Source organism: Fusarium musae, chromosome 8 (genome assembly GCF_019915245.1).
Source record: "Fusarium musae strain F31 chromosome 8, whole genome shotgun sequence".
NCBI classification, from domain to species: domain Eukaryota; kingdom Fungi; phylum Ascomycota; class Sordariomycetes; order Hypocreales; family Nectriaceae; genus Fusarium; species Fusarium musae.
This window is the reverse complement of record NC_058394.1, coordinates 385,156-397,577: the sequence shown is the minus strand read 5'-3', so window position 1 is coordinate 397,577 and position 12,422 is coordinate 385,156. Positions and strand designations below refer to the sequence as shown.

The 12,422-nt window shown below is 49.4% G+C and overlaps 7 protein-coding genes across 7 annotated transcripts; 3 read left to right on the top strand and 4 right to left on the bottom strand.

Annotated features, from left to right (window-relative positions):
- Positions 1 to 74: 74 nt before the first annotated feature.
- J7337_010349 (uncharacterized protein) lies at positions 75 to 812 on the bottom strand (the record flags this gene model as incomplete). Its single annotated transcript, XM_044827934.1, has 1 exon — positions 75 to 812. One exon carries the CDS (start codon positions 810 to 812, stop codon positions 75 to 77), a length of 738 nt encoding a protein of 245 aa, XP_044676488.1.
- A 972-nt stretch (positions 813 to 1,784) lies between these two features.
- On the top strand, positions 1,785 to 2,411 carry J7337_010348 (uncharacterized protein; the record flags this gene model as incomplete). Its single annotated transcript, XM_044827933.1, has 3 exons — positions 1,785 to 1,788; positions 1,821 to 1,870; positions 2,061 to 2,411. 3 exons carry the CDS (start codon positions 1,785 to 1,787, stop codon positions 2,409 to 2,411), a joined length of 405 nt encoding a protein of 134 aa, XP_044676487.1.
- A 189-nt stretch (positions 2,412 to 2,600) lies between these two features.
- J7337_010347 (uncharacterized protein) lies at positions 2,601 to 3,008 on the bottom strand (the record flags this gene model as incomplete). The annotated part of the gene is made up of 1 exon (XM_044827932.1): positions 2,601 to 3,008. The coding sequence occupies one exon, from the start codon at positions 3,006 to 3,008 to the stop codon at positions 2,601 to 2,603; it is 408 nt and encodes a 135-aa protein (XP_044676486.1).
- Positions 3,009 to 4,123: 1,115 nt separating this feature from the next.
- Positions 4,124 to 4,753, bottom strand: J7337_010346 (uncharacterized protein; the record flags this gene model as incomplete). Its single annotated transcript, XM_044827931.1, has 1 exon — positions 4,124 to 4,753. The coding sequence occupies one exon, from the start codon at positions 4,751 to 4,753 to the stop codon at positions 4,124 to 4,126; it is 630 nt and encodes a 209-aa protein (XP_044676485.1).
- Positions 4,754 to 5,264: 511 nt separating this feature from the next.
- J7337_010345 (uncharacterized protein) lies at positions 5,265 to 6,787 on the bottom strand (the record flags this gene model as incomplete). The annotated part of the gene is made up of 2 exons (XM_044827930.1): positions 5,265 to 5,866; positions 6,223 to 6,787. The coding sequence occupies 2 exons, from the start codon at positions 6,785 to 6,787 to the stop codon at positions 5,265 to 5,267; spliced, it is 1,167 nt and encodes a 388-aa protein (XP_044676484.1).
- An 877-nt stretch (positions 6,788 to 7,664) lies between these two features.
- On the top strand, positions 7,665 to 8,685 carry J7337_010344 (uncharacterized protein; the record flags this gene model as incomplete). The annotated part of the gene is made up of 2 exons (XM_044827929.1): positions 7,665 to 7,962; positions 8,009 to 8,685. 2 exons carry the CDS (start codon positions 7,665 to 7,667, stop codon positions 8,683 to 8,685), a joined length of 975 nt encoding a protein of 324 aa, XP_044676483.1.
- Positions 8,686 to 10,158: 1,473 nt separating this feature from the next.
- On the top strand, positions 10,159 to 11,051 carry J7337_010343 (uncharacterized protein; the record flags this gene model as incomplete). Its single annotated transcript, XM_044827928.1, has 2 exons — positions 10,159 to 10,457; positions 10,517 to 11,051. 2 exons carry the CDS (start codon positions 10,159 to 10,161, stop codon positions 11,049 to 11,051), a joined length of 834 nt encoding a protein of 277 aa, XP_044676482.1.
- Between the last annotated feature and the right edge of the window lie 1,371 nt (positions 11,052 to 12,422).

Sequence of the window (12,422 nt, the reverse complement as noted above, 5' to 3'; positions counted from 1 at the left end):
GATCAAACAGCTATGCTGGTAGCATCAACAAGGATACCCAAATCTCAACCACTTCAGAGTTTTCCAAGACCCATTTACCACATGACGACGTCAGTGCCGCCAAGAGAATCAGCCTCAAGCTCCTGAACGAACTCCAACGACATCCCACCAGCACAGTACGCCATTCTAGGCCACGCCATCAGCGCAACATCACAGTGCCGCTCAGGCAGCGCACCATTCTCCTTCTTCCAAGCCTTGAAGATGCGATTATACCGCTTGACCAACTTCGGGTCACACTCCTCATCCCTAGCCAACTTATGAATAACAGTCCCCTTAGGCTTCAATCCCAAGAAGCAGCGGCGGAACCCAAGAGGGAGTTGCAGCTGTCTAAAGGCAGCAGGGTCTGCAACGCGAAAAGGGAGATCGAAGTGGAACTCTCGAACACCACGACCGGGATACAGGGAGGGGAGCTTTCGGGCAACGTGATTTCCTGCGCTGCGCTCGCCTTGAAAGACGATGGCTTGGACGGCGAGGTTGGAGTGTGCCATTACGTTGCGAACGAGGAATTCCTCGTGGGGGTTGTCGAAGTAGAATCCGACGCCTCGGTTGAGGGGGTCGAGAATGCCGATGAGGCGGAGTTCGCCGACGTGGTTGATTGTGATGATTCGGGGGGCGCGGATGATGGTGAGGTTGGGTTGGGAGGTGCTCGATTCGCCTTGGTTGGGGGTGGTGGATGGAGGGTTGGTGATGGGGGATTTACCCGTCTCGACGATCATGGAGGAAGTGTCGGAGGCGGCTTCATCGTTGGGGATGGGATCCTGGATGTCGGACATGATAGCGATGATGTCGTGGTGCGCCGTGAGTGTCTTAATGTGTTATGAGTGATCCGAATAAGGGATCGATGCTTTGATATGAGAAGGTGAGATGTGTTGTGAGAACAGGAGTGAAGTTTGACATGATAAACATCAGAGAAAGGAAGAGATCAATGTTTGGCGTCTGAGCAATGGCTCATGGCTGCCACTGGCAGCTATTGATAAGCCTACTCCAGACTGCCACTGGTAGAGTGAACTGAGAAGTTGTTCAATAATCATCCTGAACTCGCGTTTGTCGACGTTGCACTGTCCGCCTGCTGTTCATCTATTGCCCACTCCTGTTCATTCAATGGAGCTCATGGCACTGGAGGGTACGAAAACCAGATCCTGTGCAATTCGATCTGCTTGAGAACTCGATGAGCCTGATGGGAGACACCGCCGTGGGTGATTAATAAGGGGTAGCTCGACTTTTGCGAGATGCCTTTGCCGTCTCCGAGTTGGTTGATTGATGTGGATCCTCCGGTGAGCCTTACCTGAGCCTCACCTTGGATTCTTGAGCTTGTAGATCCCTCCTGTTTCAATCTCACGTCAACACCATTCTCCCCAGCTTCGCACGTTCCCCAACACCATCTAACGGCTAAAAATAATCCGCGCCCAGCCTCCCTTTACTCTTCCCGAAACAAGGACAAGTGTGCTACTTTTCGCTTATTCGTGCGATCACTTTCGTCGTTGTACGAGGCCGCTCATTCTCCTATCGCTGTGTTCGGCCGTGTTGAGAACGGAGTTGCCCAAAATGTAAGACTACATCACTCCGTCATCGTTACAATGGGATCTATTGAAGCTAACAAAACAAAGGCACCATTGCATTCACTGCCTTGAGCACTCTGCTTGGTGGGTGCCTTCGGATGCTATGGAAAGCGATGATGTCGTACCTTACGGCTGCTCATTGACCATTTGCGCACTGCGCGGTAAAGGCAAGCATGTCCATAAGACATGGGTAGTACACTCAATTTGCTAACCAATCTGCAGATGGTTCCAAGGCATGCGACCAGTGTGACGAAATCAACAGCTGGGAACCGGTAGGTCTCTTGTCTCTGTCCCAATCAGCTGCTAATGTTGTGTAGCTACGTAATGAACATGTTGGGTTGTTGGAGACGTTCCATTTACATCAGCTCTGTGACTGGAAGAGTGACACTGACTTCCTGAATGACTCGGTACGGATAAGAAGGTCTTCACCAGTGCTGTGTCTCACTAGCTAATCCTTCTTAGCTCGTTGTTAACCTTCACCGCGAAATCGAGCAAGCCCATGCTCAACTTAAGGGAACCGCCACGGCTCGTCATGTGGGAGCCACCGCCTCCGCCGCCGCTGAGACTACCTCGAACGGCAATGTAGGAAGCAATGAGGACATTGCTCTGCAGGTCCAGATGGGCATAAGCGATTGCCTTCGCGAAATCCTCGAGACACTTCAACGTCGTGGCTCATCCGGTGGCACCATTCTCGCCTCGCCAGAAGAAGACGAGGAACCTGTTGATGACCCCAAGTCTGACAAGAGACGGACTGCGCCCGATGCCGATGGCGGACAGACCGAGACTGGAGGAAAGAAGCCTAGGAGCAAGTAGCTAGTTACGGAGACTAAGGAAGCTGGATGGTGAAGGGGTTGAGGGACTGGGAAGAACATTGATACTTCGTGAAAATAGCGAAAGGAGAGATCAAGGTGGTCACAGCGATAGCAATATGGTATTAGAATACCGAGCGCAATCAATTATCCACCGAAACTCTAACCCCCCCATGATTAACCTATGGTATGCTTAGGTCAACTTCATTCGTACAAGCCGAGAAGGCTCAGCGGATGAACATCTGACAATGACTTCCTCCAAAATGATATAAAAACTGGGATCAAGCTCCTGAGAGGACAGTTTCATGTTGCCAGGCAAAATAATGTTAGCGCGCTCCGGCGACTCCGAACCGGCCGTTCGAAGCTTGACAGGATTGTACTCATGGGTATCCTCTTGTTTCTCTACAACTCGGAGTTGCATCTCGACTTTGAAGTTGTCGGAAGGAAGGTTCGCCATAAATTCCTTAGTGAGGACGGGCACAGAGATGACACAAGTACCATCATGAGGACCGTCAGAGAGACTTGCGTTAACCGCTAGACGAAATCCTTTCTTGACACCCTGGTAGATGCGAGTGTTGGGGATAGTCTCACATTGGGCCATGACATTAACATCGTCCCCGATCAACGCCGATGAAGTTTCGATCCGAATCGATGACCCCGACGGGTTTCAGTTCGGACACGAGCCGAGGCTCGGTTTTCCACGCCGGAAATATGACGGGCTCGTCGGCGGAAGCCTCATACATACAATCCGTGAGTATTTCTTGGAGTGTGTCCATCTTGAATAACTGTATCTTATTAGTCCAAGTTCAGCCGTACGAACCTTCGGCTTACCGCGATGTGTTTTGATGCTGGCCGTGGGTGGCACAGAGGGTAAGAGAGAGAGCGGTGATGATGAGAGAAGAGGAACTGAAAAAGAAAAGGTTGAAGCGTTGATGTGGAGAGGGAACAACGACTGCTTGCATCGCCAGAGTAAATGCCCCACATTTGAGTCGTGATTCACTGCTCGTCAGCTATTGTCAAGCTTGTACAAGAGCAGTCACTGATGTCAGACGCTTAATGCTATCAAGAAACAAGTCAGATCTGAGCGCTTGGCTGGGCACAGCAAATAAGCTGTTCCTAAAGGCAGCTCAATATTGCCGACAGGAGTAAATATGGTTGAGAAGGCCCGTTTCTGGAGCTCCGCCACGCACGATCCTTTCGAATCACCAAGGCGTTGTGCCAATCTTGCATAAAATGAGTAGAGTAAATTCATTACCCTTAGGTTACAACATTTCCACAAAGTTGGCCCATTTCGCTCAATCAAGAAGACGAGAACACCAATACTTTCAGCCTGAAAACTTATACATCATTGTTCGTGGAGGTCTAAGAACTCTATGGAAGGATTGGCCAGAGTTAGGCAGAAGAACGATGCGAGCGGAGATCAAGAGCGGCCACCAGGTTTCAAAGTCATGCCTCGATTGGGTTCTTGAAAAGAATGTGCTGCGACAATTGTTGAGCAAGAAAGTCACCTGGGAGTATCGCATGAAATCTTTAGATGAGTTCTATTACCGGTACGAGCTCAGTCACACGGTTACACAAGAGAGCTCAACAAATACCAATAGCAATACACCGGAATGTATTCAACAGATGAATCTATCTATCAAAGCAATACAGACTAGAGACATGCCCAAAGGGTGTCTCCAACATGAACCAGAGCCAAGAGCAGTGTATTGTCAATTACTGAATCTCCTCGAAGTAAAATTGACACATCTCTGACGCCTCGGCATGATGTCTTCCAACTAGCATACCCTCCATAACCAAGCGAGGGCCCAGGCCATTGATAAGGAGTGGAGGGTGTCCACTTGGGAAAGAGGGGACGCCTCGAGGTATCAATATCACCACACTGTCGTCACTCTTTCCCTTCTCTCCACCCACTTGGCGAATCGGTTTAGCGCTTCTACTCAGTGAGCTAACGAAGCGGAGGGTCATCGGAGCACTGCGCATGCCGATAGCCATAGCCAGGTTCCAGTGTCGTGAAGAACTCAAGCTGAGCACGTAGTATGGGCATCGAAGCCTGTTGATCTGCCAAATCGTGTCTCTGTTGTTGCCTTTGTAGATGAGGGGTCCGCCGCAAATCTGGCTGCTGGCCATGACGTTGGTTTGTGGTCCTCCATCTGAGTTGACGACTTGTAGTCCAACCAAGTTACCTTGGTTATCAACGACGGCGATGGGCTTCAGTTCGCGAACCTGGTGTGGTATGTGTGTATTGCCGGGAGTAGGGGACATCAATAAAACGGTGTGCGGTCTTCCCAAAGGCGCCATATTCTCAGTCTTCCCACCGTCTTCATGCTTCTGGTTGGGATCCATGTTGGGTATGGGGGTCTTGGGACGCCGGGGCTACAACAAGGAAGGATGGGGTCAGGTTGACAGATGCAGAGAGCCGAGGCAAAGAATCTGCTCAAGTCTGTTGGTCAGAAATGCGGCATGAACATTGCTGTTGACTCACCTTTCGTGACAGTTGTTTCGCTCAAGACAAGTTCCTACTGTGGATTGACTTCGTAAAAAGATGGTGGACGGACGGTTGGTGTGCGGTTGGTTGAAGGTGATGGAAGAAGTTGTCTTTCTCGTTTTGAAACGAAACGAGGGCTTAAATAGTAAACTTGGGCTAATTCAATGATCTAGGCAGCTTTGGTGAATAAAATTTAGATGGAAGTCACGGAAAAACAGTTTGTGAAGTGTTTGGCAAATTTGGCAGTGGTGGCACGCTGATTGACAATCTCTTCGTGGTCAATTTACGACACAAATGGCAAGCATCAACAAAGGATGTCCCTATTGAACAAAAGTTTGAACCTAAAACCCCCCACGACTTTGAGACTCATCAAATAGACTCCAGAGGACCAAAGAAAACGTGCTGCCCTTTGCCATTCATCTGAGCGGCTTTGATGTGGCCAAGTTGATAACCCCCTTTGCTTGCTTCACCAATCGCCGCCTCCAAAACAAGTACCTTCTTTTCCACCTTGTAGCCACAGGAGGCAGATTCGCTTTCTTTTCTGTATGGCAAAAGCAAGACGGCAAGCTGCCCAGACGACTCAAGAGGGTAAGTTGGACAAACGTCGCTTAGCTGAACATATTTGTTGATATCAGCAACACGAAGGCGGAGATTTGCTGTGCGACTGACGATCTTGAGATCTTGAGAGACGCTAATGACCTTGAGAAAGACATTTTGGCCATTGGAGAGGAATGAGGCGGTAAGAAAAGCTTTGCGGATGCCTTCCTTAGTTCCAAAGTACACCATGGCGCCAGGGCAAACATCAGAGGGTCCTATGCCATTCGTGATCTGAGCACCGGCTGGGGGTTCAAATTGCAAGTTCCAGTGTTTATTGCTACCAAAACCGACAAAGAAATTGAGCTCTGGCACAACTTCAGGCCAGAAATTGTCCGGCCTATCGACATTGGCGGCGCGAATGATCTCGGCAGTGGCTACCACTCCTTAGAAACCTATTTGCGTGGCCATTATGTTAGAGTGAACACAGCAGGTGATTTCTTGTGATCGCTGTGCCTGATGTAGATATCATTATCTGAATAATCGCGATATTCACATGAAAACGATAACAGATTTCCAATACTTCTGGATTAGCATTTTGTTAGAATCACGAAAGAGGATTCCAGCTACAGAAATAATTGTGAATTGATTGCCTGGATCTCTCTTGTACCATCTGAGACTACAGGTTCACCAGGAAGATAATTCAACCTCCAGTTCCCATCTTGGCGCTGAGAATCTATCACATCAGTGCTTCAGGGGTTGATCATGTCCACAACCCAGCATGCTCCAGTACCCTCGCCCCCGTCAACCACCTCCTCAAGCATCAGCGATTTGCCATGATTGTCCTTGTCATGGCCAAACATGAGGAAAGCCTTTTCAACCTCAGAGTCCTGAATCTCAATGAGTCCCTTGGACTGGCTGTTCCCCTCGCTAGGATCGACGAAGCTGAACTTGATCTCAACCTTGCGGTAGCCAGCTGGCAGCTTCTTATCCATGACGCGCTTGCTGGTGATGGGCAGGGGGATGTTGCAGAGCTCCACGTTGCGGCGGAGAAGCTTGGAAGATTCGATGGCTGGTCGTTCGCCGTTGGTGTCACCCTGGTAGATGATGGCATCCTTCCAGAGATCGCTTGGGGCGACCATGTTGCCTGTCTCGCCGGAGGGGCTCTCGAGACGGAGACCGCAGAGAATATTGCCGGCGACGAGGGCGGTGGCCTTGAGCTCGGGGACTTTCTGGAGGGTGCTGGGGTCGCCGGGAAGCATGGGGCCCTCGTGTGTGAGGATGATGGGCTGATTCATGCGGCGCCAAAGCTCTTGGATGGTCAGGGAATCCTTTTTGGCGGGGGTCTTGTTGTCCATGGTTGCGGTCGGCTGAATCTAGAGCTGAGTTAGAGCGACTGAAATGAAGGAATGAGTATGGAATAACTTGCGGCAATTTGTGATGTCTAATGAAAAGGTAAGGTTGATGAGATCAAGGGGAGTTGAAGGGGAGAGAGAGCTGGGCAGAAGGAGACTTTACATACCGTGCTTTGTGGTACCTCGTCTCTCAGTCAAGCGAGAGGAAGTGGGCCCTCATGGATTATGAAACATGATGATGATCTTTGTGTCACTTCAACTCCTTTGCATTACACAAGAAAGGCAGCGCATACTGTAAAAGAAACTTTGTGAGATGGAAACAATGAGAATTAGAGTTAAAAGAGGCGAGCAACTTTAATTAAAGGCTTCCACAAGCCCTTTTCCGTTTATGTAGAACGTTACAGAACAAGCACAAACGTTGTACCGTTGTGAATGAAGTTGTCATGATACGGCGAGGGTGAGGTTGGTGTAGTTGCCCTGTGGCGTTTGAATTGGTGAAATTCATCATTTTATCTACAAAAAGTCACTATAATATTCCATCGAGGGTCTTTGTTTATAGAAGTGGGTTAAATCCGCTGGAATAATTGGAGATGAGATTCGGGCAGAGTTCAAAGTGCGGTACCTGCCCGTATAGACGAACGGTGCGAGTACAAACAGAACTTGGTTGGAATCTATGTTGTGAGAAGCCCCTTCCTTCGGGCCTTGGTTTACACTGCAAGCGAAGCCCGGAGAAAATGCTAAACAGAGTGCGGACATGAGCCTTTTGCAAATTTTCCCACCTGCGGCAACCCGCGCTGTGTAACCACACCTAGCAATCTCAACGCACCACGCCACGAAGAAAAAACTTCACTCTTCCCATCGGCAACGAAGAGCGCCAACGATGGCACAGAGAAACTATCTCGAGTGCTCGCCCCGCAGACGTCCCTTTGAGGAACCCACCGGCCAGCGCTACGCCGGTCAAGTCCCTACTCCCGAGACCCTCGAGCAGCCTGGTGTCCGCCGCCGCCACATCACAGAATACATCGCCTTCATACGTCCTGAGATCAGCCACATCATCACCGAGTATGGAAGAGCGGCTATCAAGAGGGTCTGTCAGGAGCTTTACGCTACTGGTGTGCGAGCGACGCCGTCTCCTTGGTTTGGATTGATGTGCGAGCGCATCATGTGGAAGATGTGCTGTGCGTTTCATCCCCCTTGCTAGGGAACTGCGCTGATTGATGTTAGTTGACCCGCTCGGGGACGATGCTCCGGAGTGGCCTTGGACGCATGTCAAGTATCCTTCTGTGCTTGCGCCAGGCGAGGAACCGAACGGCATTTATGCGCGATACTGCCAGGAACGAAGAGTTCAAGATGAGGGGATCGCACGAATGAACCAACAGCTCAAAGCGCAAGCTGACGCAGCAACTGCCGCCCGCGCCGCGGATCCTAACGACAAATACACCGTCACGTCCTCAGCTCCCCTTCAGAACATTGGCGAGCCACTGAGAGTTGATACCGATCTCGACATAAGAAGAGCGCTCTGGAATCTCACCATCAGCAAGCCATTCAACGAATGCAACGCAGTCGGTCCCTTCGAAGTTGAACCAAAAGTCCCATTAGGGTGGTACGTCTTCAAAGACCTGGCGGCCATCAATGGGCTTCTCCCGGCGTGCATCGCTGTCAAGTTGAACATTACGAACAAGAGCGTCTTTGTCACAATTGTTGAGTCTGCGAAGGTCAACCCCGCGGTCCCTGTGCGGGAGATTCTTCTTGATGTTTGGGAGGCTGTGCAGTCGTGGGCGGTGATGGTCAATACAGTAGGCGGGGGTGAGATGAATACCCTGTTTCAGTACTTCTTAGGGGTTAAGGCGCGTGGTGGGCTCTTGTGGAGAGAGAAAGCTCCTTTGCCGATGCAGCAGTAGGGAAGGGCACTGGTACTTAGATGTACATTTCGCGATGGACTGTAGTATCAAGAATGAAAGCGCCATTGCAGGTCGTAGTATGATCTCCTTACGGGACGTGTTACAAACTCCAGTGTCTTCATTATTCCGCCACGTTGTCTATTTGGGATAGTCGTAGCCTATGCCCCATTTCCACCATGTTACCATGCATTACTTAAACTATCTTCAATGCCCCCCCGAACCTCAAGTCGCCTCTGGAAAGTTTTGCTGAACAGTCTCCCAGTCCTTGGTGTATGGATCGATGGGAAGTCCGACGCGTCCGTTGATACCGACGGTGTGTGGTGTTGATGTAGGTTCGCATTTGTTGTTCTGTGTTGACACTGACCAAAACAGAGGTGCACTAGCTGCCTCGTTGACTCACTAATCCAGCCCTCAGCAGGCCCGCCACTGCAGACTTGTGGCTCCAAACAGACAAGGCAGTGTGCGAGTTAAATACAGCAACAGAGTTTGAACCATTCGAAATAGGATCAACAAAAAAAAAAGAGTTCAATGAAACAGGTGAAACTTCTTTGGTTCATTGGTTCACTATTCATGCCTGAAGAACCTGCGTTGACGTTGGTGACGTTGTGCGCCTGAGCCTGCATCTGATTGCTTCATGTCACCAGCACAGCGAGGGCTCCTATAAAACCAGAAGAAGACACGCCGTTCACAGCAAAAAAGCAATAAACACAAGGATCTTTGAGACACTTCCTTTCGTTTATTTACTACTACCTTTGTGAGATGTGTAATCCGAAAGACCAAGTTGGCAAAGTCCCGGTACCATCGATCTTGTCGTCCATGTTGCAGTCTGAGCGCGTTTGCCTGAGCATCTTGTAGCACGTAACTTTGGATAACGAGGAGGAACCTGAACCAACCCATATGAAAGTTCAGAAGATGCAGCTCAAATTCAATCGTCTTCTATTCGTGGTATCTCGGCAGTTAATTCAAGAGTGAAACGTCTTGATTGGGTGGTTTTCTCAGCCCAGCCCAAGATGCCGAGACCCGGAGTTCCGACTAACTAATATCATCAAGGAGATAATCGACGCTAACGAGCGTGTGTGTCTTGTCTTAGCGCCGTAGCCTCATAGTCTCAGTTCAGGTTGTGCATAACATCTGAAATCACTATTCCTCATCGTCGTAATGTTGTGAGAGCCACGTTTCATCGTGCTGACCGTCCAACCAAACAAGCTGCGTAGCCTCCTGTGCAATTCAAATCCTCGATGGCTTAGACATCAATGCGTAAGAACTGCAGCATGATCTACGAATACTAGATTCCCCTATTTATTTAAGCTTTCGGTTTCGGTTTCGGTAACGGTTCCCAGGATCAGTCTAAATTTAGTGTCTTTCAACAACCTTCAAGTATAACCCATATTTTTTCTTTCCTAGGTCTTTCTCTTTCTTCGGACTCAAATCGACCTGCATGTTCATCAGTTCATTTTGATCAAGTCACTTGATATGGCGGCCTTTACACTTCCGGATCCTCCGTCTACCAACAAGACCAATCTTGCCATTGCAGAGCTGGTCCTTTACGCGATTCTTTTCATTCCGACATTACTGCTCGTCTGGAAACATGGCAAGGCTGGAATGACCTGCTGGCCGATTTTTCTCTCGTACTTCCCACTTCGGTTCGTTGCCGATGGGTACCAGATTGCCAAGCGCAATGATCCCGAGATTCCCAATGCGGTAATTATCATGACTACTGCCGGAAGCATTGCTTGCTTATCCCTGACCATAATTGGATTAATCTATGAAGTGTAAGGATCAGTAACATCTAGTGGTCTGGTAATGTAACTGACAAAGTTGTGACATCTAGGAACGTCATCCTCCCACTGCCCCCCAAAAGATGGACCGAACGAATCCTCCTCGCCGTCACTCATCTCTCCATCACTGCGGGCATCACACTATCCACCTACGGAGGAGCACCAAAGTTTGGAGCCCCCGGTGGTGTCCTCTCACAACATCTCAACCAGATCGGCACCTGCATGATGCTGTTCGTCATGATCTTCGGTGTAGGGTGGTGGCTCTGGTGGACAGGAAAGCGCGTCACAGCCATGAAGTCGCACCCAAACTTCATACCTGCGAGATTCCTGCTTCTCACGGCATACGCGGCGTTTCCGTTCCAGCTTGTTCGGCTGGGCTACACTTTAACGTACTCCTTCACCCCGTACTCGAGCTTGGATCCTGTTTCTGGAACCTTCGCTACTAGACTGGTGCTTATGTTTGGTATGCAGATGATTGTCGCTGTTATTGTTACTGTAGGGGGTTGGCGGGGTACTGGTGCTGTGCCAAACTCCGCCCAGAGCGGCGCGCGCCAGGGATTCGGAAGTGTCGCGAATCCATGGGTATGAATTCATAAATTCTTGTTGCTTATGCTTACCTTTTCCCCCATTGTTTCTAAGGAGTATTCCAGATACTCCGCGGGATGTACATCTTCAGGTATGTGCAAGAATATTATATTTATAGTTATCAAGACGTTTAGTCTTTTGATTCTATAGCGTTCTAAAGCTAGGAATTAAAGAGTATTGAAACTATTGGTTTTTGTCATCTTTGGCTTGGATTTAAGACCAGAACCCGGGAAAAAAAACTGGCAAGGCAGAATCAAACTCCAACAATCAACGTGCGTTGTCTGAAAATGAATCCGCCTCGGGCGCCTTGTTTGCCTCATGAGGGGCAACAGCAACAGCCCCGCACCAATAAGACCATGGCGAACCAAGCTGACAACTAGTAAGACGTTGCTATATAAGGGGGGCAACCCGCTAGGGACACTGGGCTGAAATTGTTCCTCGTCGGGCATCCAGTTAGAGACAATTGAGTACTCGAACCACCAACCGAATCCTTCACTTTATCAAGCAAGCCTATCAGAATCACCAATAGCGAGTAAACTATGGCCTGCAGTTCGAATTCATATAGTTTCTGCAGCTGACCTGGCATCCAGTGTTCCCAGATCCTTGCGACTTCGGCACAATAGACCTTTCCACGGGCTTTCCTGGTTCGGATCTGACGTCAAGGCTTGAACCAAAAATCGATGAAAATAAGGACCACTATTCACAAATCGATTCCTGGGGGCTTGGGACTGCGGGGACTACGAGGAGACGCGAACAGACCACAATGAAAAATACCTACGCTTACGAGGCTCTTGGTAGTGGTAACGACGGAGCTTATACCTCAAGGGTCGGCTCCCAAAAATACCAAGGTCGAAGCACATTTTTTGCTTCGCACCTCACCGGTAGTACTTACCAAACTTGTCGATTATGCTCAAGCCTTGGAACGTCTTTAATCAAGGTTGATGAAAGAGAAAATTCATCTACAGACGAAGCTCTGTGCAAGCATAAAAAGCGTCGTGCGCGGCAGGATCAATATTCGCAGTAACCTACCAGTCAACCGATGCCATATTGGCAATTGTCCACGACTCAGAATGCCATGTACCAACTGTCATTGATGAAACCTGCTGCGGTTATAATCAGGGCGTTGCGACGCTTACCAACTACCATGCCTGTTGTTACAAATTGAAGTCTAGAGATTGCGGCTGCCTGCCATGACCTAAAGAACATGCCGCATCCGGATGTGCCTATGTTTTCTCTCCAATTAGGTGTTATGTGGCGACAGAGAGAAGGTTCTGGTTGGGAGCTTACGGGCCAATGTGGGTTTACTTCATAATTGGTTAAGAAGCCACGATATGGAATTATTTAATGGCATATTCCACTCTGGATTACCATCGG